Raw genomic sequence first — 24824 nt, forward strand, 5'->3', positions numbered from 1 at the left:
CTGTACCTCCCTGCAGGGACAGAGCCTGCAGAGGTGGCACAGCCTGATTCAAGTGTTTATTTCTCACAAGGTGGCCTGGCCATGTCCCCCAGGACTCTCAGGCATCAACAGTCACCTCTTGCCAAGCTACCACACTTAAAAGCTTCAAGCTAAACATGAAGGGGCAGCCTGCCTTTGGAGCCAGTCCCAAAATAACTCCACTGGCATCAGAGAGAAGAACACTTAAAGCCTCGCCTGCACACGTCTAAAAATCTCCAAAAATAGCTCTTCCTTCCCCTTTGAAAAAAACTGTGGTTCCCAATGCCTCACAGGAACTCTGGTTCTGCTCAGTGAAGCCACAAAATAAGTGAGCAGCCCAGAACTGATCTATGAGCACATCTGGACTAGCTGAGATCGGCCTTAAGAAGAAGGAAAAAAAATAAAGATTTTAAACAGCATGTGTCAAATCCAGGGACCTTTATTTCTCTGGAATGGAAAGAATTTGCCAGCCTGGACAAAAAATTGCAGGTGGCAATTGTACATTCTTTCAAATTAAAAAAAAAAACCAAAAAAAAAAAAACAACACACACACATAAGAGTTTGGCTCCATAAATTTCTGTCATAAGAAACAACTTTGAATTGTACACCAAGCTTTTTACAAAGCATCAATGTTAAGATGTTTTACCGTGCTCTATCACATTCTTGGCCATTTATACAGAATACGCCATACCAAATGCTACATCAGCTTAAGACATTTTTAAAAATTAGTATTAAAAAGATACAAAGGCATCTTGGCTTTCATTTGGGTTTTTCTTTTATTAAGACATGGGAGTTTTCTTTGTTTGTTTTCCTAAGGAAGTCACTAAAAAAATATAATAACTTAATTCGTAAGGACAAGATTGGTTAAAAATCCAGCCTTTCTTGCTTGGCAGCCCTCTGAGCTCGTACCTCTGTTGCTTCCATAAGCCTGTGAGCACTGCAGGCTGTGGGGTCTCAGCCTCCAGCTCTGTCCAGCCTCAGTGACCAGGTTTGTTCAGAGTTTCCACTGCAGCCAGGAAACATTCCTGGCTAAATGCTAAAAGTGATCTTCGGCCAAACAGGGGGTTTCAATCTGGGCCAATCTCACACGGGTTTAGCCCTTTGTCTTTTGCCTCTTTGTACATCCTTTGGAAGTCTTTGAAACGAGGGGCACAGCCTAACCTGGCCTCCCCAAAGTGCATACGTCCCGTGAAAAGGAAGTCTCCATCTCCTGGCTTCACCCCACACTCCAGCAAGGTCTTTATTTGTCCTCTCCAGTTCCCACTCTCCCCTGTCAGCTGAAAGACTTTGCTCTTCTGCCTGTACAGTTTGTTGACACCAACGTGAATTATGGATTCTTGCTCTTCTGCCTCGTTCGTTACGTTTTGAATGGAGCCTCTGATCACTGGAAAAAGAAAAGGGTTTTAAGGATTAATTACACAAAAATGCTTTGGAAGATGCTGCTCCAAACTCAGGCCTGTGCAACCAGGGGAACTGACTTCACTACAGCAGCCCAAATTTTCGTCCTTTGTTATTCTGAGAATTAAGATTATCCAGTAACCTCCAGCATATATTTGCATTTCTTATAGTTTATATTTGTAATCTGTCCAGAAAAGGGCACCCACATATTTAATTTAAACAGAAGAAGAATTACATCAGAAAAATAGCATTAATCATGAAGAATTCTAGCAAGAAGATATGTGCTAAATGCTCCCTGACAATGTACTTTCTGTTCTTCAACCATTACAGATCCAGCTAATGCTAATTTCCCTTTTTAAAAGGGAAGCATGGACAATTAGTGAAACTTTTGGTGTTTTGTCAAGTCGACCAACAAGAAGTAATGGCCTCTCCTCAATGCACCCAAATCCTTGACCTTCTACCGTGGTTGCTGTGTCACTCTGTCCACCCTGGGGAGGTGCCAGCTGGGCAGGCACTTCTGAGCTCCTCAGAGCTCTCCACGTGCCCAGCACCCTCAGACCACATTCACTGCCAGGTGTGAGGAGGGGTCTGTTGGTGTTTATGGGAGGAGAGGGATTGGGAAGACATCAACTCACCGAAATCACTAGTGCAGACAGCCAGGAGGACCTCAGTGTCACTGCAGGGTCGGCAGGGAGCTGCAGGAAGGGTCACAGTTAGCAAAGGACTAGACAGCAGCAAATAAATACATTGAAATAAATAAACCATTTAAACTAAACAAAAACGTGGCTGACAAACACAACACGGGCACAATCACTCCAAAGATCTGTCTGGCATCTCTACCAGCACAAGAAGTGAGGGCTAACCATAGTTAACCCTGGAGCCTCCATGAGATTTTTGTACCCAAGCAGGAATAGGGATCTCTTTACCAATCCTGCTGGGATATATTGTCTAGCGAACATTGCACACACTCACTGCACTTATGCAAAATCTATTTTGGTTCTGGGAGCATTGGCAGGGCGCTCTGCTGTAAATTCACTCAAAAACCTTCAGATTTTGTGTCTTTTATACTCTGATGGCAAAACTTCTCTCTTGCAATTTCTATCAAGTGTTGTTGGGCCATTTAGTCATCACCACATCAAAGATCCAGGAGGTTAAAGAGTGGGGGGGCAAAGAGGGGAGGGAAAAACCCCAATGCACATGCTGGAGGGCGTTGAGGCAAAGCGGAAACTCGAGCCCATATCTGCTTGAGCTCAAGCAGCACAAAGACCATTTCCTGTCCTGCTGGAAACATTTGGATATCTGCACTAATCTAATCAATGCAAGAATGTGGCTCCTCTTTGTACTCAGCCAGATATTTCTGAGGGGAAGGTGCTGTAGTTGTAGTACAGATGTTTCTATAACACCCTGTTGAGTTCAGGAATTTGCTTATTATCAGCATCTGCCCTGCCTGGCCATGCTCAGTGAGTCTGCCCATGGTGGCACGAGGATCAGAGCCTTGTCTGTCACCTGGTGTCAACTCAACACATCACCCAGGACAATGGAAACCCTGGATCAGCACAGGCACAGACTCCAGCAGAGCAGGGCTCCACTGGAGGTGACTGGACAACGAAATTCCATCACACCATCCACTACCAAACTGCAAACTGAAGCCACACCCACCCCCAAAAAATTTGGTGTTTGAACCTCAGCATCTGAAAACACTTAGTTTAGATTCCCAAACAGTCACAGCCTTCCTCTCCCCCAACCTGCTTCCCAAAGTTGATGATTGCACTTAAAAGTAGATTTAAATTTGTCCACATGACACAGCTGGTGCCTCCGATGCTCTGCCACCTTCCTGTCACACAGCACAAGCCACCCTTTGACTCAAAACACGGCAAATCTCTTCTTTTTTCCAGGGACCCAGAAAGGCAGTGATCCAGAAAGAAGGATTATTGAACCAAATCCACCAGATTTGCTCCAGTCAGATGATTCATACCCAGTGTAACACGCTGTTTAATAGGATTAAAGGAAAACGTAAAATGCACATTTCTGGGCAGGGATATTTGAAGGAATAATTCAAGGAGCTTAAAAAGCCCCAAAAGAAGAGACAAGGAATAGGCAAAATAGCATCTGGATCAATCACATTTCTGTTAAGTTTGTATACCTCCAAAGCTTTCAGAAACAAGCCAGCCTTCCCTGCCCTTCGTTCCCCACATTCTATTTCAGCTCTCTTTTTCAGAAAAGTTTGGAAAATGTTTAATATAATGAGACATGCAGAACCAGATGAAGCCTGGACATAACTGGAGAACTAGAATAAATTCAGGCTAAAGATACTTCAAGTTTTAGACTCAAGAGATTTTGATCAGTGGCTAGAACAAATAAAGAAGTTTCATCTGACAAAGAAAATTGTAACAGAATCACGGAATCACTCAGGTTGGAGAAGACCTCTAAGATCATCGAGTCCAACCATTACCCCAGCACTGCCATGCCCACCACTAACCCCTGTCCCCAAGTGCCACATCCACACAGGTTTCGAGCACTTCCCTGGGCAAGTCTCAGTGTGTTAGTCACTAAACATCCTACTATGGATTTGTTTCATTCATGGCACCTCCCAAATCCACCCAGGGCAGAAGTCCCTCTTCCCCAGGCTCCCTCTGTCCAAATGAGGACCTGACTTAGATCAGCCACACAGAGGGAACTTCCACAAATCCCACAGCAGTTTCACATGGACACAAGCTCCAAAAGTACAGCTGATGGGCATCCTCTAAACCCACAGCGGGATTTCAGATATTTCATTCTGGAAAGACCTTGTCATAAAAAGGCATCTCAGCCTTTTTAAGTCTTGGTTGAGACCAGACACCTCTGTAGTTCATCCAGCCCCATCAGAAAATTGAAAACACCAAAATGACTAAGGCATTTCTGTTCTCCAAAGGAGAGCAACACAAGCAACAGTATTAAAGATGAAAAACAAAATGCTTTGAAAGTGGTTCCTTCCATTTAAATAGACTGACACAGTAATAAATCAAATGAACAAACCTCCGTGTGTACACAGAATCAAATCATTTTAATTGTGGACCCTAGGCAAAATCCTGCAGCCTTTTTAAATACAAAGGGAAATTAAAAATGTTCAGCATTGCTCACACTAGATCATTACTTAAAACCTGCTTCAGGTCCAGCTGACTCACAGCAGTGTGGTGGCATGTGAGCTGCTTTCTTCTCCACCACCCATCTCTGCAACTCCAGACAGATGAAGACCAAAAATCCTCTTCTGTGGGACAACTCCCACATCTGCACTCACAGAGTATCAAATAAATCTTGCAAGTGGCAAAAGCAAGGTATGGAAGCACAGATGGAAAGCAAGTTGTGAAGGATTACTGCTGAAGTAAATGGACCATTAAAAAGCAAATAACATCCACTGACTACAACCAAAGCCTGATTTCTATAAAGGCTCATAAAAGAAAATAAATCCTTAGGAGGTGGCAATGCCTACACTTTCTTTTGAATCACAGCCATGAAGGAATCTGTGTGTTTAAGACAAAAGTTCATGGCTTTAGCTGCAGTTCAGCACTCATTCCCTTTGGATTGGGCAGCAGGTGCTCTGCTCCACCCATAGGTCAAAATAACACACACACCTCAGGCTAGAACAGGAAGCAACCTTATAACTATCAAAAAATAAATTAAAAAAAAAAAAGCCCAAAAAAATCACTTCACTCATGCACAGCAGGTGAAGATGTTCATTTTCTGGGGAACTGGACCTGGTTGCTAAACAAGGCAGCTGTGTTTGCCAGATCCTGACTCCCTGGGGATGTCTCGAGGGCTGCCCGGGTCCTCACATCCAAAAGCAAGCCTACGAACTTGCAACAACAACAACATCAACGTCAGCTGCTCTAATTCCTTTAAACTCGATGAGCCAAAGAGCCTTAATTCATACAGCAGCAGGAGAGAGGTGGGGGGAAAAAAAGCCATAGAAAAGCAAGGTTTTACTGAAGTCCTCCAAAGCCCAGATGCCTCTAACTCAGCTCCACCAGCAGTGGCATAAAGCCTGCATTGTGCACGTCGGCCGCCAACCCTCCTGGGAGTGCCTTTGATGGATTTTGACAGTATCCTGACCTGGAGTAACCTGAGGCAGCCCTCTCCCTCCAACACCCAGTGCCTCCAAAGGCCTCTCTATTCACCTCCCCGCTGAGGGAGATGTAATTACATCATTCCTCACAAGCCAGCAGTCATGTCCCAGCTGCTTTGAGCGATTTGCCCTCTGAACCTGGTGTTAGCGAGGAGGACGAGGCGATGCTAACAATAGACCGCACTTGTTGGCCAACAGTTTCGTCAAACACGTTGCTGGTCCTCTCCTGGACCTCTCCACAGGGAGGCAGAAATGCTTGGTAAGAGAGGGATGTGAGAGATGCCAGCCTCAGGTGGCTCCCAGCTCTGCCAGCACCAGGGAGATGGGCTGTCTAGAAAGGATTTTTCCCCATACTGGGGATGATTTGAGCACCCCTTTAGTGCTGCAGATTACACTCTGCCCAAAGAGTGGTGGGAGGTGTGGCTGGCCTGTCTCAGCTCACACACACAGCTCCAGTCCTTCCTCCTTTGGTTTGTGAGCATACAACCCTTCTTTCCTCGGAAAAGAGGAGGTGGGGTTATGGAGGGGCCGTGGTGGAGGATGGCAGCTCCCTGCAGGACACATGGAACCGAGATGTGCTGGCTCTGGCTGCAGGCGTCACACAAACCACATGAAGGGGCCTGGTCCTCTTTTGAAACATTTGTGTTTCAACAGCCACCCGTGGGTCTGACTGACCTGACCTTACCCCAGAACCAGCTTCCAACCCACAAGAAAGAAGCTTCTTCTGCCTGTCCAGATTTTCCTCAACACACTCCACGACGTCACAGCCATCAGAACACCCTGCTGCAGGTCCCTACCCACCATCCCAACACTCCACTCAGAGAGCCCAAAAGACTTTCTCCATCCTGTCCCCAGAGAGGCTGTGCTGAACACCCACCCCTGAGCCAGCAGCACGCACAGGAAGAGACACATTTTAAGCAGAAGTGAAAATGTTAAACACAAAGTAATTGCAGAAAACCACTTCACCGAGGAATACCCTTTGGTTTCGTGAAGCAGCGGGCGCACGCGTGCCGTGTGGTGAAGGTGTGGATGCTGGGGGAGGAAAGCTCAGAGCTCTTTATCTGCTACATCACCCACACCTCAGTACTTCTGAACAACCCTTTGATGAGCAATCAGACCTTTTTAAGCATCAAGAGCTACCAAGGAGGTCCAGGCAGGGCTGAAGTGTTGTTTTCTGTTCGTTTTTCGGATTAAAACGAGTAGTCTTTTCTCTTCAACACATTCAGATGGGTCATGTTGCAGGTCCTGTACAGCAGCACCTCCAGGCACACCTGTGTGGGGCCACGACCCATTTCCCTCAGCCTGACATCAGCATGAGTTCATATGGAAGAAAAAAACCCACCCACACCTTTCCAATTCTTGCTGCCAGCTCTGTAACTGGCAGCACCCAGACTGGAAAGGGCATCATAGGATGAGTCTCCTTCCTGGAAACACAGAGTGCAGACTTCCCAGAGCACATGATAAAAATAGAGATGTGGTTTCTCCAATAATGGTGCATTTCTCTGTTATTTTTCTGAGTCCTAAGCAAAAATTATGATGTCTCAACTGATTACTGGATCAGTGATTTAGATGAGAGAAAAGAGCTTAGGGACAAACATCATATGAGCAAGAAAAAAAATAATAAATCTTGCCCTGATTCTGCTTTAACTAATTACAAAGTGAAATAAATCCTGCTAATTATTTCTGCTTACTGAAGAAGCATTTCTTCCATGAAGCAAACCTCTCACAGCTCATATCCCAGACAACAAAAAACCTGCTTTGCAGTGGAGGTGGACAAGAATTTGGTAACCACTCTGGTTTACCAGGCTGTGACTAGTCCTTTCCTTCCTTGATACACCTCAACTTTCCTCACCACCTCAGAAAGCTCTTCCTGAGCAAGCCAAAACAACACTCAACCTCAAAAGCCTCACAACCAACCCCCACACTGAAACACCACCCAGAACTACATCAATGCAGCTGCACTGTCAGTGCACCTCGTATTTAGAAGGAACTGGAGGCCAGCAGAGCTGCATCCAGCACACCTGCATTGAACACAATACCTGCAGCCACACAGCGAGGGAAAACAGGGCCAGAAGACACAGAGCCTGTCCACAGCTGGGCTGGAAATTACTGACACCCTGTCACAACACACAGAGGAGCTCTCTCATCACTCCTTTGTTTTACAAGGTTTTCCTGTCTTTGGATGGGGTAGGATTACGGGGCTTTCTGCAAGCACTGCACTTTTTCCAGCATGTCAGTAGGAAAACAGCGAGTCAGGGAACAAACAGGAGAGTGGGGCTTGTCCTGCTCCCAGCCCTCTGGATCAGTAAGCCTCAGACACGGGACCACAGAATCACAGAACAGCTTGGGACAGCAGGGACATTAAAGATCACCTCATTCCCACCCCCTGCCATGGGCAGGGACACCTTCCACTATCCCAGGCTGCTCCAAGCCCTGTCCAGCCTGGCCTGGGACACTTCCAGGGATGGAGGAGCCACAGCTTCTCTGTGTCAGTAACCTCAGTATCCTCAGAGCAAAGAACTTCTCCCTAACATCTAATCTAAATCTCTCCTTCTTTAGTTTACAACTGTTACCCCTTATCTTATCATTATCTACCCATGAAAAAAGACACTCTCCCCTTGTTTTGTTAGCCCCCTTTAAGCACTGAAGGCCACAATGAGGCTGTGCTTTGTTAAATACAAGGTTAACGCTGTGAGTAACATAATGAGAGCTTAGTGCTCTTCTGAAGGCAGAAATGTTCATCTCCCTGTTTGCCAGAAAGTCAATCTGAGCCCCTGTGCTGAGCAGAAGAGGCAACTTGGGATAAGGATCATGGGCACAGACACAAAACTCAAATATTCCCTTCTTCTTACAGCCAAGATTTGGTGCAGGACGAGGTGGTGATGGAGCAGCTGAGACAACATCATGATGCTGCAATGGACATCCTTCCCTGACCTCTCTGTGTGAAGGGACACCAGTGATTTTAACCCTCCAGAAAAGGAAGTGTCAAACCCCATTCCTTGCCTTCTAACACTCAGTTCAACTTGCACATATGTAAGAGTATCCAGAAATAACTTGGAAAATCTAGACACTGGCCAAGAACAGTTTAAACCTGCATATAAATTTAATGAAATGCAGATTTTTGCAGGCTGTGGCATGGACTGTGACAATAGAATCAAGTCAACACCACTTCCTTCCTGCAAAGAAAGAATAAAAAAAGCATATTGTAAAACCTCACTATTAGAGATGTGATGACCTTTGTGTTCTGAGAAACGTTGGGACAAGAGATCATAAAGCAGAAATTTATCTTTTCACAGAACTGTCTTCCAAGAGGGTATTAAAGTCCCTAAGTACCAAAGATTAACTATTTATGTAAACAATGTGAGGAAGAGATTTGGTTCTAGGCAAGCTCTGTTTGCAACAGCTTTCAAACTGAAATTGGCTCAGCAGACACAGAGCACGTTAGGATCCTTTGGGATTGATGCCTTTTTGCTGTTCCAAGATGCAGCAGCCATTCTAACAAATGAGCTGAAAGGTCAGCTAGAAAAAGCCATTTGTTTAAAATTTAAACCAAACCAAACGGAATGAAAAACCCACGGAGCAGTTTTTATTTAAGCAGCATTAAACATTATTAAACTCTACCTCCATGCAAGACTTGCATCAAGCCAGGAGAAAGGATGAGAAGTGTCACAGCTTCAAGACACTTCTTGCTGTCCCTCCTCTTTCCCCTCTGTGGCAAACCCCAGCACTGGGGTGGGCAGAGACAGAACAGTGACTGGGTCAGTGCCAAATCCCAGCCCAGCTCCTACACTTACCCATTGCATCACAGCTCTAGAAAAACCCTCAGTTACAGTCAAGTCTGCAAGATATTGTGTCCAAAAAGCCCCACTCAGCAGATCAGATGTCCAGTTAAATTCCCCTCTCTGCACTGCAGCAGCAGAGCCCAGCAGAGAAGTGTCTGTGCAACCACCGCAGCCAGGTTCCTGTGCAAGCAGCACCTGTACACATCTGCTTTTTTTTGTTTGTTTTGTTTTCCTCTTCTCCCTCCCTAACTGCAATTAAAGGGAAAAGATGGCAGCAAGATAACTGCTGGGAATTCCTCCTGCTCTACGTGCACAAGACACCACTATAAAGCCATAAAAAAGCAGCTCTATTTGACTATCTCACAGAAAATCCCTCTCTCCTTCCTCAAACCTACCTCTACCGCCCCAGGGGGATGAGGAGTGGGAAGCATGAGGAGAAATGAGCTGCTGGGAGCCAGAGGTACCTCTGGATGGCTGAGGAGCTCCTGTGATCCCCTCTGACCTCAGCAGAAGGGCTGGAGCAGTGTCCCTTGCTGTCACCCAGGAGAACGTGCCAGCACTGCAGCCCTGCCACACAGGACCAAAGGAAATGCTTCCCCTGACTCAAAACCCACCAAGACTTATGGCTTGGCTCATCCCCTCCCGAAATTCGCTCTGGAAAGATTTCTGCTTTCTTCTAAAGCAAACATCATGCCAAAACCTTGTAAAAGCTCACAGGTCAGATCCAGGAAAATGTGAAATTCGGTTTTTGATGTCCTGTTGGGCTTTGTCTCTGATAGCTAACACAGAGCTCAGCTGTCATGCAGTGCTTGCACGGCAGAAAATGAACAAGTAAGGTGTTTTTCACTCCCATGCCCTGGGGAAATTGTGCAGCCAAGCACTTCTCCCTGCCCCTGCCAGGGCTCAGGAGGGCTGGAGCCAGCACCTACTACCAGGCTGGAGCCCTGCCAGGAACACAAAAGCCTTCCCTCCCTCCTCCTCCCCTTCGGTCCGGTCCATTAATGCCTCTGATGGAGCAGAGGAATAGAATTAAGAAACAAGTGGCTGGTTAAAGATAAACCCTGAGAGTGGAATAATGACAGATCAAAGATTAAGGGAGTCTTTAAAGAAAAAAAAGAAAAAAAAAAAGCATATGTGCACTGGGCTCCACACAGGTTCTTCTCTTTCCTGTTTCTAGAAATCAAATTCTTTTTGTTATGTGGGAGAGCTCTGAAGGAACAAGGCCAGTTTTCATGATAAAACTGTGTTTATTTGGTCAGCCTATTCTTGAGAATGGTTGTGAAGGGGCTGCATCTACACAGCGAGAGATCTTTGATGGTGTGACATTGTCCAGTTAACCTTAAAAACCTACCCAAAACTTTTCATTTGTAACAGTAAAAGCCTTGAGATGCATCATCTTTTCTTCCTTAAAATCACACCCTGCTTGGTCGTATCAAGCCCATTCACCAGTTCTACACAGGAACATTTTTTTTTTCCCTCTCAAATTTCTGACACCCACTTGCAGATAGAAGTAATTGATGTAAAGCTGGCAGCAGTTCTGGTGGGGCAGAGGGGCATCCTGTAGAGACAGGAATGACCCTGGGAGGCAGGCAGGGCAATGGAATGCCAGACAAGCTCTGTGTGCATTTCCCAGCACCTCTGATCACTGCAGCTCTCCCAGGGCTTCAATACAGGAAGGATATGGGCAAATGTGGCGATGCCCATTGCAGGAGTTAATGCTCAAATCCCATGAAGGAGTCAGGAGGTGCCCATACAACCCACACCAAATATTCCTTCTACAAATCTGAACCAGAAAAAGGTTAACTGGACCAAGGCTGTCCTAGGGCAGCAGCTTTTCTGAGCCAGTATTAAACCTCCCAAGGTCAGACCTAACATATCACAGCTTTAGGTCCAGGATACCTTCCAAGTATCTGTGCAATATTTCAGTGAATAATTGCTGGCTTCTAGCACAGATGAAGGTGAAAGAGAATTTCTGTCCTGCAAATCAAGACTCCAACACAGGAAAGATCTGGCCCACGTTTCAGTCAGTGGGAAGAGGAATGCAGCTTCCCCGCCCTCTCATCCCTTCTTTAACTACAGCCTCAGGAATTAGCAAACTAAACAGTTCTGCAGAGCAAGCACAGAGCATTATTAAAGACTGCCAAGCAACTGGGCTGGACTGCAGCTCTGTTTGAGGGACCATCTTTGGTGGTACACAAAGGTCAGGGCAGAGCAGAGCCCCAGCTGCCAGGACAATATACCTGACTGCTTATTGGTTTTGACTGCCCACTGAGTTGAGAAATAAGCTAACGGCATTCGTGGCCAGTCTAGCAAAAATAAGCTATTTTCTATCCCCCTGTCCCCTGCAGCTGTGTATTTATCACTGCAGCCCCATTGTCACCTCCTCTGCCCACTGCAAAACCAACTCCTGCCCGACAACATCAAAGGACAAGCAGGGCCAGAGAAGATGCTGGCAAAGCCATTTTCTGGGAAGAAGGAGAAATTAAATTAGGGAATCCATCCAATTTTGGTAGAGGTTTTCTTTTAAGTGTTCTTAGTCCAATATTTTTCAGACCCCAAAACATCACCCTTGCTGAGTTCAAGGTGATGGATGGGTGTGTGCATTCCCTGAGCATCTGAGCAGCACTTTGAAACCATTCCACACAGGGAAAAAAAAAAATCAAAAACCTTGTTCTCAAACTCTCCCACCCAGTCAATCATTCACCACAAACCTGACCAATTCAGGCACATGAATAACTGGAGCAGGTTTCCAACTTCTCAAAATTATTCCCACTCCAGGCAGTGTTATAGAGCAGCCAGCCTGATCCAGCTAGGTGCTGCTCCACGTGGTTCAGTGACAAGCCCTCAAAAAATAGCTTTAAATGTGTTCTTTGCACAGTAGGGTTCGGGAATGCTGGTTATATTTTCATGGTTACTTTGTACCAAGTTTTGGATACTATGGGAAAAACAAAGTTAGTGTGGACAGGAGGCTCCTGCAGGGAGGAGGAGCACACACCAAAAAAAATCCCATTTGCAATATTGTATCCTAGAGCAGGAGTGTCAGAAGGATCCCCTACACAGCCACTAATTGCAGTGTGTTTGAGAAACTGCAATAAAGTTGTTTTCTGATGTTTTTCTCTTAAAATTTATTAATGACCTTTTAGAGAAAAGTCAAACAAATCATCAAAGCTTTAGGTGCACAGGTGAGCCACCCAGCAAGGTGTGCTCAGGCTTTTAGGGCAGATCCCTCAACTTTGCTGTTTATTATTCATTTCTCCAGCAAACCCCAAATGAGAGGAATGCAGTATCAACCTGCTCTGTGCACTTCATAGAGTCACAGGATGGTTTGGGGTGGAAGGCACCTTAAAAACCATCTAGCTCTAACCCCTGAACCCCAAGAGCCAGGAGTGTTTTAACCTGCACAGAAAACAGGGAGGGGAGAAATACAAAGCAAGGCATTTTCCTCATCTGATGGGGTGGGTTGGAGCAGAGCCCATGCAGCACCCAGTGGTGCTCCCACTCTGCCACACAGAGCAGTGCCAACATCTCAGATGGTCACAATTACTCAGGCAGAACCTGTGCTAGGCATAAAGGTCATGGGGACTTTCAGTTTAAGTGTTCCAAGTGCTTCTTTCCATCGCCTCTTGTGCCCAGAGCAGCAAGGAGCTCAGTCATGGTTACCCTGGCACAGAGTGGGCACAGCAGGCACGGGCTCCTGCTCGCCAGCCTTGGCACAAAACACCAGAAAGTTTCCACTCTGACAAGAAGTGAAAAATACAGCAGTGTGAGGATGGTGAAATGCTGGAACAGCACGCACAGGGCACTGGTAGATGCACTAAACTTGGAGACATTCAAAGCCAGCTTGGGGGGGGCTCTGAGCAATGGCCCAGGGAAGGTGTCCCTGCACACTGCTGGACTGTAAAGGTCTCCTCCAACATAAACCATTCTGTGATTCACCATCTGCTGCCTCAGGTTACAAAGCTAAGCAGCACATCCAGCCTCCAAGAATGAAAAAAACTCTAAAGATTGGATATTTGTGAGGAACCAGAGGAAAGCCTACAAGGTGGAATGACACAGAGCCCTGGGAGGATACCTGCAGAGACAGGGCAGACTGGGGCCCCACCTCTGCCAAACACACACTGCATCAAGATCAGAAGTCAAGAAGGGTGCTTTAAAAAGCCATTTGTTAGCAGAAACACTGGTATAGCCCAAAGTCTTCTGAGCTTTCTGAATTTGTGATCTGTTTTCTCAGGACAGAGAATTAACAGCATACAGGAAATAGCTGAATACTGTTAATTACTTAACTGGCTTTATCCAGTTTTGCCTTGTTTTTCAGATAACCACACAAGTGTTGTACCTCCTATGTATTCATATTCTGAGCCAGGTACCCAGCATTAATAAAGAAAACATATAAACCAGTTAATAGAATCTGCACTAAATCTGTAGATGCCATCAAGATAAAGGAGCATTTTTGTTAAAGTTTGACTTCTTTACTACACAGAAGCAGGTGGGTAATGAAAGGGCTTTCAATACACCCCCCTGAGCTCTGACAACTAAATTACACAAAGCCCCATGAGTGTGCAATGGGAAGAGCAAACTACACAGCTTGAACAAAGCTGGACCCAGAGCTCGATGAGACACTCTTGAAACACAGACTTGAAGTAGCAAAATAAAGCTCCTTTGGTGGGACAGGGAGGAGGATTCACCTTCCTCTCCAAAACTTTTGGTCAAACCTACAGATTCTCATTTCAGATTAGTTGAGCAGAAGGTGAGGTATTCAAAAAGTAAATTATTCTCAAGGGACCTTTAGTTTCCATAAAAATTTAAAGCAAGCAGTCTGCTGTGGTGCAAGGCAGACCTAACCCAGGCACAGCTGAGGAGCTCAGTGGGTCAGACCTTCAGAAAACTTGTAGGGACTGCATGGCCAGACCACTTTTGCCAAAACCTCCATCTACTTGCCAGTGGAGGCAGCATGGCTGATACTCAGAGTATTTTCTTCCTGCACAAGCAGAAAAGATTAGAATCAACAGAATTCAACAACTCAAACAAGTTCTGCTGATTCTCCAATGGCCTCAGGCCAAAATGTCACAGTGCCTCAGTTCTTCACTGGGGCAAACACTGAGGCTGCAGAGCAGGAGCTGGAGTTAATGGACCAGCAGTGTGGATGGCAGTGATAGAGGGGTGCAGCCCAAAGCCTAATCTGAAATCAAAAGCACTTTCAGTCAACCATCACTTTGGATATGAAGAGAGAACACACCCATGCAGATGGCTGAATTGTCAAGGTGACCCTTCTCAGGGACTACTCTCATCAGATGATGTCAGGCATGTCTGCCTTCACTTCCCATTTAATAAACTACAACCCCACAGAAATGCACATTTTTGACTGTTACTATCACAGTAAAAAACTTCCCATACCAGATGTCAGCAACCTCAATTAATAAAATCTACCAGTATAGCACAAATTCTTCCTACAGTTAGGAAAATTTTGAAAGACTGTGGTAAGGCAGAGTCAGAGCCAAGAAAAGTGTTAAATCCCCAAAATCTAGAAAATTGTTCATACTGCCCTGTGTCATTCAATTTTTCAAATAAAGGGAAAGGGCAATGCAGAACCTGCACGTTTTCTACCGAATTATTTGCTAGACTCTGATTAAGTGGGAAAGAATGGCTGTAAACTAATAAAACTTGAGGATTTCTAATTAAACCACAGGCACCATGCCAAGCATTGTTGATTTGTTGATGCACCCTGCAATGTCAGGACTCTAAGGACACAACAGGTCATTAAAGTATTAAACAGATGACTTACACCCTTTAATCAGCGCTGGGATGCCAGGTTAGGAAGAGAGAGTAAATTCAAGGGCAGAGTACAACAATTATCACCAGGAAACAAACGCAGCATTTAGGGAAAGCGGGGAGAAGTTGTTAGCAAGTAGTTATTGCACAAGGAAAGGGCTGGATTGCTGAGCCCCGCACCTGGGTTTTTTATGATAGGCATCTGAAGCAGCAAGGAAATCATGCAATATTTGCAGTTTTCAGCTCTTTGCCATCAGAAGAAGCACTGCAGCTTCCTCTGCCCGGCACATCTCTGACCCCATCTACAACAGCATCTCGCATCTCTGTCACCTCTTCACACCTACTGCCAGCTCTGCTCAGCTCTGTCAAACTGCAACTGAGACACAGCAGCTTCGTTTTTCCAGAGTGCAGCAGCCAAAAAACAGCCACGCTTGTGAGCAAGGGACTGAAGTAAGGCTGGTGGGAAATGCAGAACCTTGAACCCAGTTTTCAGCTCCTTTAAGGTCAGCACTTGCCTCTGCCTTGAGCCTCCCCTCCAGGGAAAAAATCTTCAGTGATTTCAGTGATTGTAAAGTCCCCCTCCAAATGAACAGCTCAGTATTTAGTCTGAGGTTTCACAGAAAAACTAGAAGCAGCTCCAGAAGAAAGGAGCTCCACAAGCTGCAAAGAGCCTCAAATATATTGCTCTGTGGAAGCCTCACAAGGCAGCTATTTGGCAGTTCCCTCAGACGTACAGATATTTATAGGAAAATAAAAGTGCTCATCTAAGTGAGTAGTGGAAAGAGTCATGTATGGCATTTTCATCGTGTTTTCACCCTGCACAGCCCCTCCCCAGAGTCCGGGGATCCAAAAAAAGGCAAAAGAAATCATTTAAAATACAATAGAGATCCCCAGTTTGCCCTGAAGGCTCTGCTGATGAACTATTAAAAAGTTTCTTCTAGCCAAACAAGACACTTGGAGAATGGAGCAGATTCCCCACCACATTGTTTCGTAAGACAGCACTGAAATTTAACCAGTGTCTGTTACAGCTGAAAATACAGCAGTCACTGAAAAAGTGATTTAATGTGCCTATTAAAGAGGAAGGCTGTAATTGGATGCAGTCCTCAGTTTGACTTCTGAACGTCCCTGAAAAAATATTCCCATCAGCTTTAAAAACCCCCAAGATTTAATGTGTAAAGAGGAGCATTTAGTTCTGAAAACACAGCAGTTTGTGCTGGCTTGTGCTGGTCAAGGATGTCAGCAGCAAGTCCTCAAAGAGCAAAGCTCAGGAGAAACCCAGCAGACTGAACCCAGCAGTGACAAGCAGTGTTTCTGTCATATTATTTTACTACATGAAAAAGCAATTTCAACTCTTTTGGAAAATAAAAGAGCACAGTACTTTTCTTAGTAAGTCTAAGTGACTTCTCATTAGCCTGTCTGTGTCTCCATCCTCCCAGCCTGACAGAGAAAGCAGCACTGAATCTGGGAACATTCTCCAAATAACTGATTAAACAATGTATTTAATGTCTTCTGCAGTGGAATTTTACTACATAGCTGACATTCTGCACAGTGTATTCATCTTTGCACAAATGATCTTACTGGGAAAGCAGCTCAGCAGAGATACCCCGCTTCATTTGCAGCAATTTTGGATGCAGCAGAGCAGTCTGCTTGAAATGCAGAATGCCCAGTAATAATCTACCCCTTGTGAGCATGGCAAAAGTAAAGGCAGTGACTTCAAATTTAAGATATTTGTGTTTATATTTTTTTGTTGTAATGGCAAAGCTGCCACCTGTCAGTTCCCGAGGTTACTGCACCAGCCCTGAGCCCAGCTCTGCTCAGCTGAGTCCAGCTCAGAGCTGCACAAAAATAAAACCCCATCCGAGCTGGCGTGACAGCATTTAGCACTGGGAGGGCTGCACAAATACACAAACAGACAATCCAGAGCCTGATGTGGAAAGGAGCCAGGGGAGGGGAGAGGAGGGAACAAGTTCTGCAATCACTTAGCCCAGAGAAGATATCCCTGGAAGATCCAGCTGCAGTTTAATTAGTCACACCACTGCTTATCAAGCAGCATCTCAGGCAGAGCATGTGGCATCAGCACGGCAGAGGCTGGCCAGCATCCATGCAGCTCTTGGGCCACACAGCCTCACCAAACATCGGGTTTACCCCGGGCTGAGTCATCCCAAGTGTGCTCTGAGGGCTCTTCTCACTGCCTTCACCCAAAAGAGAAACAGCAGCCCACATTTCAAGAGAAATCTGGTGGAAACAAATCCAGTTCCCCACTTAAAATACCTAAACCTTGAAATCCTTGCAGTCATTTGAGATAAACTACCCTAAATCTGCAATTCCTTGGGGTATTCTGGAAATCTCCCCTCCTAGGTTTTGGGGATAAAAGCTAGAGGTAATCCTGAATGGGTAAGATGCATGAACCAGATATTCTCTACCTAAAGGGAATTCCCCTTTCACCCTGTCATCCTCCACAAATGCCAGTTTTTCTTCTCAAACTGTCTTAATTGCTCAGCACACTTAGGTCACCCCTACAGCCATTGTTCCAAATGCCAGTACCAGATTTTACAGGCTTGTAAGATCTTTCAGTTTGTCCACTCCTATAAATTTTTAATTGGAGTAAAACTCCTCCCTACAAAACTTGTTTTTCATAATGGTTGAGAAAGAAGACACCACTGTCCTGTAAAAGTATTGAAGAGTTCTGCCATGACACAGTAATGCTCAGGAGAGTGTAATGAGAGCTGAGGAAGGAACACATCATTTTCCTTGTTTGAAATTTTAAAAAAGCCACAACAGAAAAAGCAATAATTAGGTCAGCAAGTAGCACTACTTGCAAAGGGGGAAAAAACCACTGAGGAAAAGTAGTGCCTCCTCGTTCAAATGTTTATTATTCAAAACGTGCAGTGGGGTCTTAAAAATGGAGCAAAAAAGTAGTTAGAAAAGTGTTAGAGCAAGGCTGGGAAGCCCAGGAGTTGAGTGTGGGGTAAAGCTAGCTCCTGAAACACACCCCACCCTGCAAGGGGAGACTCCTGCACTGTGGCCCTCAGCAAATCACTGGAGCTCAGCCCATGCCACCAGCTTCCAAAACACAACAAACCAAAAACCAAACCAATTCTTCTGCAGTAGTTCTGTTTATAAAACACGTCCTTAAAAGCACACGAAACTCACAGCCAGCCACTTTCCCACTCACTCACTCTCTCTGCCATCTGTTACACATCCAATACAGAGGTGGGAGTCCGCCAGTACCCCAGAACTCACCAGAAGCTGTGTGCAAATCAGCTGCCATCCCCTTGCTCATCAATTCGTACTGGAAGCCTGTAATCTTCCTGCTAATGTCCTGCTGAGGAGTGGCCTCCACAAACAGGCCCCCCTGGTCGTAGCCAAAGCAATACACTCTGCTGGGGCTGCGCTCTCCATCTCGCACCAAGAGTTTCAGTTCTCCAGTTTTTTCCAAATAAATATTTGCTCCTGCAGAGTCTTTGAAGGGCTTTATGCAAACAGTCAAGTGTTTGTAAGAGGCAGGTGAAATATTGGGGCGCAGGTTGACGATGAGGGCTCCCGTGGGGTACATCCACTCTATGGAGCCTTCAGAACAGCGGAGGTAGACCTGTTCAACATCCTTCCTGTGAGACTCGTGGGTTAAGCCACTGGAGGAAGAAAGAAAGAAAGAGAAGGTTAGAGAAATGACAGGGCTAACAATGAGAATGTCAAACCTTCCAAAACACACAGCAAGAAATGCAGGAAGCCCAGGACATCAGTGGGTGTTGGCCCGTCCAGCTCAGCAGCATAGGTCTCTTGCAACACTTCAACCTTAATATTACAGGACAATTTTAAATCATCCCCCAGAAGAAAACATCAAACCACTAGTAATAGGCTTCAAAATTAAATAGGATATAAGCACATGACCAAAAGTAATTAAATTACTACAGGCTCAGTTAGTGCCCATCAGCTGAGCTGTGCACACTGAGCAAAACACGTAGGCTCAAACTCCCTTCCTGGTGGCTCAATCCAGCATGTTCTCCAGCTCCACAGATCAGACTCCACCTTTTTCCAAAGCACTTTGTTCCCCTTCCAAGTCTATATTCCCAATGGATCTGAAACTGGGAGGGGTGCCAAGCTCACCCTGCAAACTGCAGCTAAAGCAATGCTCTGTGTGCTAGCGATACCCTCCAGCCCAGCTGGGCAGCACCAGGCTCCACACTGGGAGGGAGAAAGAGGAGAGACACCTCTCTCCCTTGTCGTGGCTGGGGAAGCACTGAACTGCGCTTTTTTTTGTAGGAACTTGTTCCTCCTCTGCTACCCAGGATGAGGTTTAAGCTCAGTTTATCATTTTCACTGATGGGCTACAAGCAGACACAGAGCTGTGCTTAGCAAGAAAGAGAACACGTGGCCATTCACCATGGCCAGAAATGAACACCCCAAGAACCTTTTCACAGGGACCACAGGGATGGGATAGGAGGGCACAACAGGGTCCCAGGGCCAGCTGCTAAGCAGGATGAGTAGTAAATCCCCATGGCTGGTTTGCCCACAGCCTAAGGTGAGGGCAGCTCTGAACAACCCCTGCTGCCCATCACTGATGCTCTCTACCAGAGTGACTCAAAGCCCTAAAACAACACTGCAGCTGGAAGAACAAGCTGTGGGAAGCCTGATTTATTGGCTGCAGGATTTGGGCTGTTAGGGGAAAATCCTTTGGTCCCAGTCTCTGTCCTGTCACAAACCTCCCAAGCGAGTATGAGCAAATCACTTCAGCATCAAGCTTGTTCCTGCTCCTCCTGTGCTCTGAGCAGCTTGTTCCCAAACACAAGCATCTTTCTGTTACCCTGTGCTTGTAGAGGACTACTAAAACCAGATTTTTTGTCACCTCATGGGGCTACTTTGCAGGATTTTAGGGAAGATTCACAACATTCCCACTTGTAGGCAGATGAATCAAAACAGGGGAAAAAAATAATTTTAAAGGATTAAGTGTGAGGTTACACAGGAAATCTGTGGCAAAAACATATTTTAGTGCAGTGCAAGTGATGACATCAAGTCCTGGTTCCTCAGCAGAAACCTCCAAATACACAGTTCCCCATCCCAAAGACATATTTGGGTACTGAACAGGGTCTAAATTCAAGTCAGCACTTAGAAAGTAACTACAAGCAATGTGTAAAAGGGAAAAAACCCAAACCATATGGTTTGCATTTACTGTTGACGTGACTCATTATTGTGAGTGTCGGTGTGACCTACTTGATAGAGGTTACACGAGGAAGCTCAGAAAGAAAAAAGTCATATTTAATAACAATAGAGCCTGCAAACATGTGCTTTTGAAGAATCTTGAAAGCCACATCAAGAACACAGATGAGGAGGAAAGAGGGACAAGCTTTTAACCTTTAGACTCTTGCCCTCAAATTCAGTAGTACTTAACACATTCAGGAAACTTTACTCGCAAAGGGATATTTCAAGTTGACTGTAAATCCACATCTGGTCCACAAAATCAGTTTTCACCACCACACACACATGATGCCACTCAACAGAAAACACAGAAGTCTGTTTATGTGCAAGCTGCAAATAAACAAAATTAAGCAGTGTAAAAGTTATCCTTCAGCAAAGGGGCAGAAAGTTGTCCTCACACATCACTTGTCCCTACTCAAGACATCAAAACAAGGACTTATACTGGCACATTCCAGCCTGAGTGCTTAAACAGAAGGAAGACACCAGGGGCAAAACTCTGAACTCATGCAGTGAAACTTCTGTTGCAAGTGATCCCAACAACACTGAGGCAGTGAATTTCTGCCAGAGGAAAAAAAAAAAAAAAAGCTACATTAATTTTGTTCAAACATTCATGGTGTTCAAACGAAAACAGGGTGGACTCTGAAATTATCTTCTGAAAGCCAATTACATCCCACAGGCAAGAGTGATGCCATTAGACAGATACATCAAGCACGAGTACCTGCACACATTAAGCCTTATAATAAAGGATGACTCAAAAGTTAAGCAGATTTCAAAATACATGTTCACATTATTTAACAGCAACCACCACCATCCAGTAAAACCTGTCGCTTTGCTCGCAGTCAGAATGACTTGTCCTCACACCGAGACTGTTTAACACCAGGTTCAGCTCTCACCCATCAGACACACCAGGTCCACACAGCACTCGAGACCCAGGAGCCCTTTTATTCTCCAAACTCACTGGAGTTTTGGTTTTTTGATTATATGGCAAGGACATGGGGCAGGTGTTTCATGGTTGCAGTGAGGGATGAGCCATCCACCCATTTCAAATGCGAGCTGTTTATTGGGACTTACTTCTGTAACAATCTACTTCTACAGCTACTTCCTCATACCAATCCTGAATCACTGCATCTGTCTCCTTGCTCTTCTCCCTTTCTGGCCTCAGCCATCCCCTTATGTTTGCCCTGAAAAACCTGTTGCAATATCACTGCAGTGAGCTGTCATGCTGCAATGTGGAACAGGTGTTATTTAAAGAATGTTCACATTATCTACTTCAGTTATTTATTTATTCATTCCATTATAGATGTGCTGAAGAGCCCTACAAGCATCCATGTCCTCCCTGCACCCTGCAATGAACACAGGGAACTTTTGCTCCTAAATTTAATAACAGATGACAGTCTAGAAAACATTAAGAATTCCTCAGAGCATCCACCATACCAAAAGCAAGACTGATGGACAAAAGCAGCCACATAAGAGTTGAATTCTCTATCCTACAATCACACATGCCAGGCCAGCATATTCTCTCAGCCTGTCACTGAAGCACTTTTGCCCAAAGCATCATAAGGTCATTGCAGCACAAAAACCTTAAGTTACAGTAAAAGTAATAACTGGACACATCATAGTGAAGTTTCTGCTTTCTCCTGGACAAAGGTTTCCTGGAAGCTCTCTGACAAGCTGTTTATTAAGATGCTATTATGGCTTGTACTTAAATTGCAGGTGTCAAGCTGTGCATTGCATCAGATTTCCCTGGAAGCATCAGGGATATCCAGAGGAATCCTAGTGAAGCTCTTCATCCTGCTCAGGGGTATAAGCTCATCACTTCTCCACAAGCTAATAGGGGAAAAAAAAACCCATATCCAGAATGTTTTGGTTTTAAGGCTGTTGCTTTTAACATAGACATGTATATAAAGGTGAGAAAACACCTTCAGGTTTACTACAGAAGATGACATGACTCCCAAATCCATCAGCACAAGCCAGCCTATGACTTCACTGTGGGAAGAAAGACTATGTCTGACATTGAAGTTCACAACTTTTCCTAACAGTCAGGGTAAAAATCATCACATCACTTCAAAATATTATATTTTGCATTAAAAACAAAAGTTCTTTATAACTCATATAACTCTTAGTATCCACAGTGAAATATATTTACTGGTACATCAAATTATTTTCTTTCCTTCTCAAGTGCTGTGTTTTTAGGACAAGTCAGATGATATTGGCCTTAAGACTGCTAGCATTTCTGATGACACCTGTTTGCCACCAGGAAGGCCTAAGTCAGCCTGGGTTACTTTATCCCCTCCCAAAACTCCAACCCAACCTGAACTCCAAAGCTCTCCCACAAGTAAAACCACCCAGACTAAACTCTGCTCTTCCCTCCCTGCTCATCCAACAGCTTCATCACAAAGCTGTCACCACGTCAGCTCACCAGAACAACAACAGGTGAGTAAATCCAAGCTGGCACCTCCAGGCCAACCCCAAACTCAGTTACAAGATTTCACTTCCCCCACCCCAAGCATCACCCCCTTAGCTGAAACTCGAGGCATTGCTTATTCCAACCCTGCTCAGGTGACATGAGGGGTCACTGCTTGCTCTAAGAAAACAGGACAAAAATAACAGCAAAACAGGACAGAATTGCAGGGGTTTGTCTTTTAAAATACTTGCTGCAGTACCAGGTGGTAGGGTCCAGGTGAGCAGAGCAGCTGGGAGCCTTGGGAATGCTTTGGTACTGCATTTTCAAGCTTGCTTGTTTGTTTGTTTGTTTGGGGGGGGGAGGGGGGGAGTTGTCTGGTTTTGAGTTGGTTTTGGGGTTTTTCTGTGTTTAAAGAAAAATGACAAATTAGGAGTTTGCCAGAGGCTTGATCCCTATCAAGCAGACTCATCCTCAAGCGAATTCACTGCTATTAACCATGCATCAATTAGGAAAAAAAAAAAAAAGAAAAAAACAAAACAAAACAAGTAAATACAAAGCACCAGATCGTTTCAGATAGTAAAAGATAAGAAATCATGATGCTGAAAGTCAATCCAATTGTTTCCCCACTTTGAATTCTCTCTACTCCAAACACCCTACTGATATAGGCTGGCCACACTTTTATGTTAGAGAAAGTCGGATCTGAAGAGTGCATCAGAGTTTGAAATTGCTTTACTCTCCAAGTGAGTCTGACCCAGCAACACTTCTGGTTGAGCAGAGCTGCTTTTTTAAACCTATAAAGAGGGGAGAAGGTCACAGACCCAACCACACGCGTTAAACATATTACAAGCAATTAAAGCAAAGATAATTTGGGAGATAAACACTTGAGAACTGGAGAGGTTTCTCAACCGGTGCAATTAGAATAAATCAGCAGCGCGGCCGCCGTGCCAGCCCCCGCTCCGGGAGCTCATCACCATCATCATCATCATCACCTCCGCGGGACGAAGGAGCAGGGAGCGACCCCGGGGCTGAGCGCCAAGTGCGGGACCGCACGGAGGGAAGGGAAGGGAAGGGAAGGGAAGGGAGCAGACAGGAGCCAGCAAGAGCCAGCAAGAGCCCCGGGGAGGGAGGCGCTGGCTGCGGCTGGAGCGCTCCGCAGGTGCAGCGCATCCAGCGCCGCTCCGAGCCGCGGCCGCCCCGCTGCTCCCCCGGACGCCGCCTCCGCGGAGCGCCGGGGCCGCGGCGAAGATGGTCGCGGGGAGAAACTTCTCCGCGGCGGAGGAGTCGGCACCGCCCTCCCTCTCCCAGCCCCCCGAGCAGCGCCGAGGGGAGCCCAGCCCCGCCGAGGGGAGCCCCGCTCGCCCCGGCCCCTCCATCCCTCCCCGCCCGGGGCCGCTGCCCGCGGTGAGCCCGCCGGGAGGGAGGGAGGCAGATCCGCCCCCGGCTCTCCGCCGCCCCGTTCGCGGGCTGGGCACCACAGCGGGAAAATTCTCCCTTTTGTGCTCTGCATCAGCATCTTCCCCCGGCGGGACGGCCATGGAGGTGGCAGTCCCCGCTCCCCCGTGCCCGGGCAGGATGCCCCTCACCTCCCCTTCCAGTTGCACAGGTCGCTGGAGTACTGAGCCGCGGCGCCGCCGCCCAGCAGCAGCCGCAGCCCCAGGAGCAGCGGCAGCAGCCCGGAGAGCGGGGCGCTCCGCATGGTCCCCCGGCGCGGTGCGAACGCGGAGCAGGCGGCGGGGAGCGATGTGCGCGGCGCCCGGGGCTCGCCTACATGGCGGGGAGCGCGGCAGGGCGGCTACCCCACGCCCGGCTCCCGCATCCCGGCTCGGCGCGGCGCCGCTCGGCTCTGCCGCTCGCACCCGCGGGCTGCGGGCTCCCAGCTGAGGGGCGGGAGCGGCTCGGCCGAGGGCCGCCTCCTCCTCCCCCTTCCCCCTCCCGCCGCTCCTCCTCCGCCACGGCCGGCGCTGGCTGCGCCGGCAAAACGCGGCGCCGGATCGGGAGCAGCGGCCGCCCGCGGCTACGGCCCGTCCCGGGCTGGCCCGAGCCCCCTTGGCGGATGTCCCGGCCCGGGGGGAGAGCTCCGCTCCTGCCCCGCCCTGCCTGGGCTCCCCCAAGCTGCCCTGTGCACGGAAGGGGTGATGATGGGCGGGAGCGAAAG

General features: G+C 46.6%; 1 protein-coding gene across 1 annotated transcript; it reads right to left on the reverse strand.

The window, feature by feature from the left end:
• Positions 1-441: 441 nt before the first annotated feature.
• METRNL (meteorin like, glial cell differentiation regulator) lies at positions 442-24522 on the reverse strand. Its single transcript, XM_039716411.1, has 4 exons — positions 24253-24522; positions 18313-18701; positions 2052-2111; positions 442-1402 (listed from the first exon to the last, which is right to left on the reverse strand). Exons 1-4 carry the CDS (start codon positions 24363-24365, stop codon positions 1086-1088), a joined length of 879 nt encoding a protein of 292 aa, XP_039572345.1. The 5' UTR covers positions 24366-24522; the 3' UTR covers positions 442-1085.
• Positions 24523-24824: the final 302 nt, after the last annotated feature.

This window comes from Passer montanus, unplaced genomic scaffold (assembly GCF_014805655.1).
Source record: "Passer montanus isolate IOZ18808 unplaced genomic scaffold, ASM1480565v1 scaffold35, whole genome shotgun sequence".
Lineage (NCBI taxonomy): Eukaryota > Metazoa > Chordata > Aves > Passeriformes > Passeridae > Passer > Passer montanus.

Excerpts from the sequence above, each read along its gene's own strand:
- METRNL (XM_039716411.1), bottom strand. The coding sequence starts at position 24,365 with ATGCGGAGCGCCCCGCTCTCCGGGCTGCTGCCGCTGCTCCTGGGGCTG. Across the intron at positions 18,702-24,252 it reads CTGTGCAACTGGAAGGGGAG|TGGCTTAACCCACGAGTCTC; the intron begins GTGAGGGGCATC and ends TTCTTCCTCCAG. Across the intron at positions 2,112-18,312 it reads TGATTTGCACACAGCTTCTG|CTCCCTGCCGACCCTGCAGT; the intron begins GTGAGTTCTGGG and ends CCCTTCCTGCAG.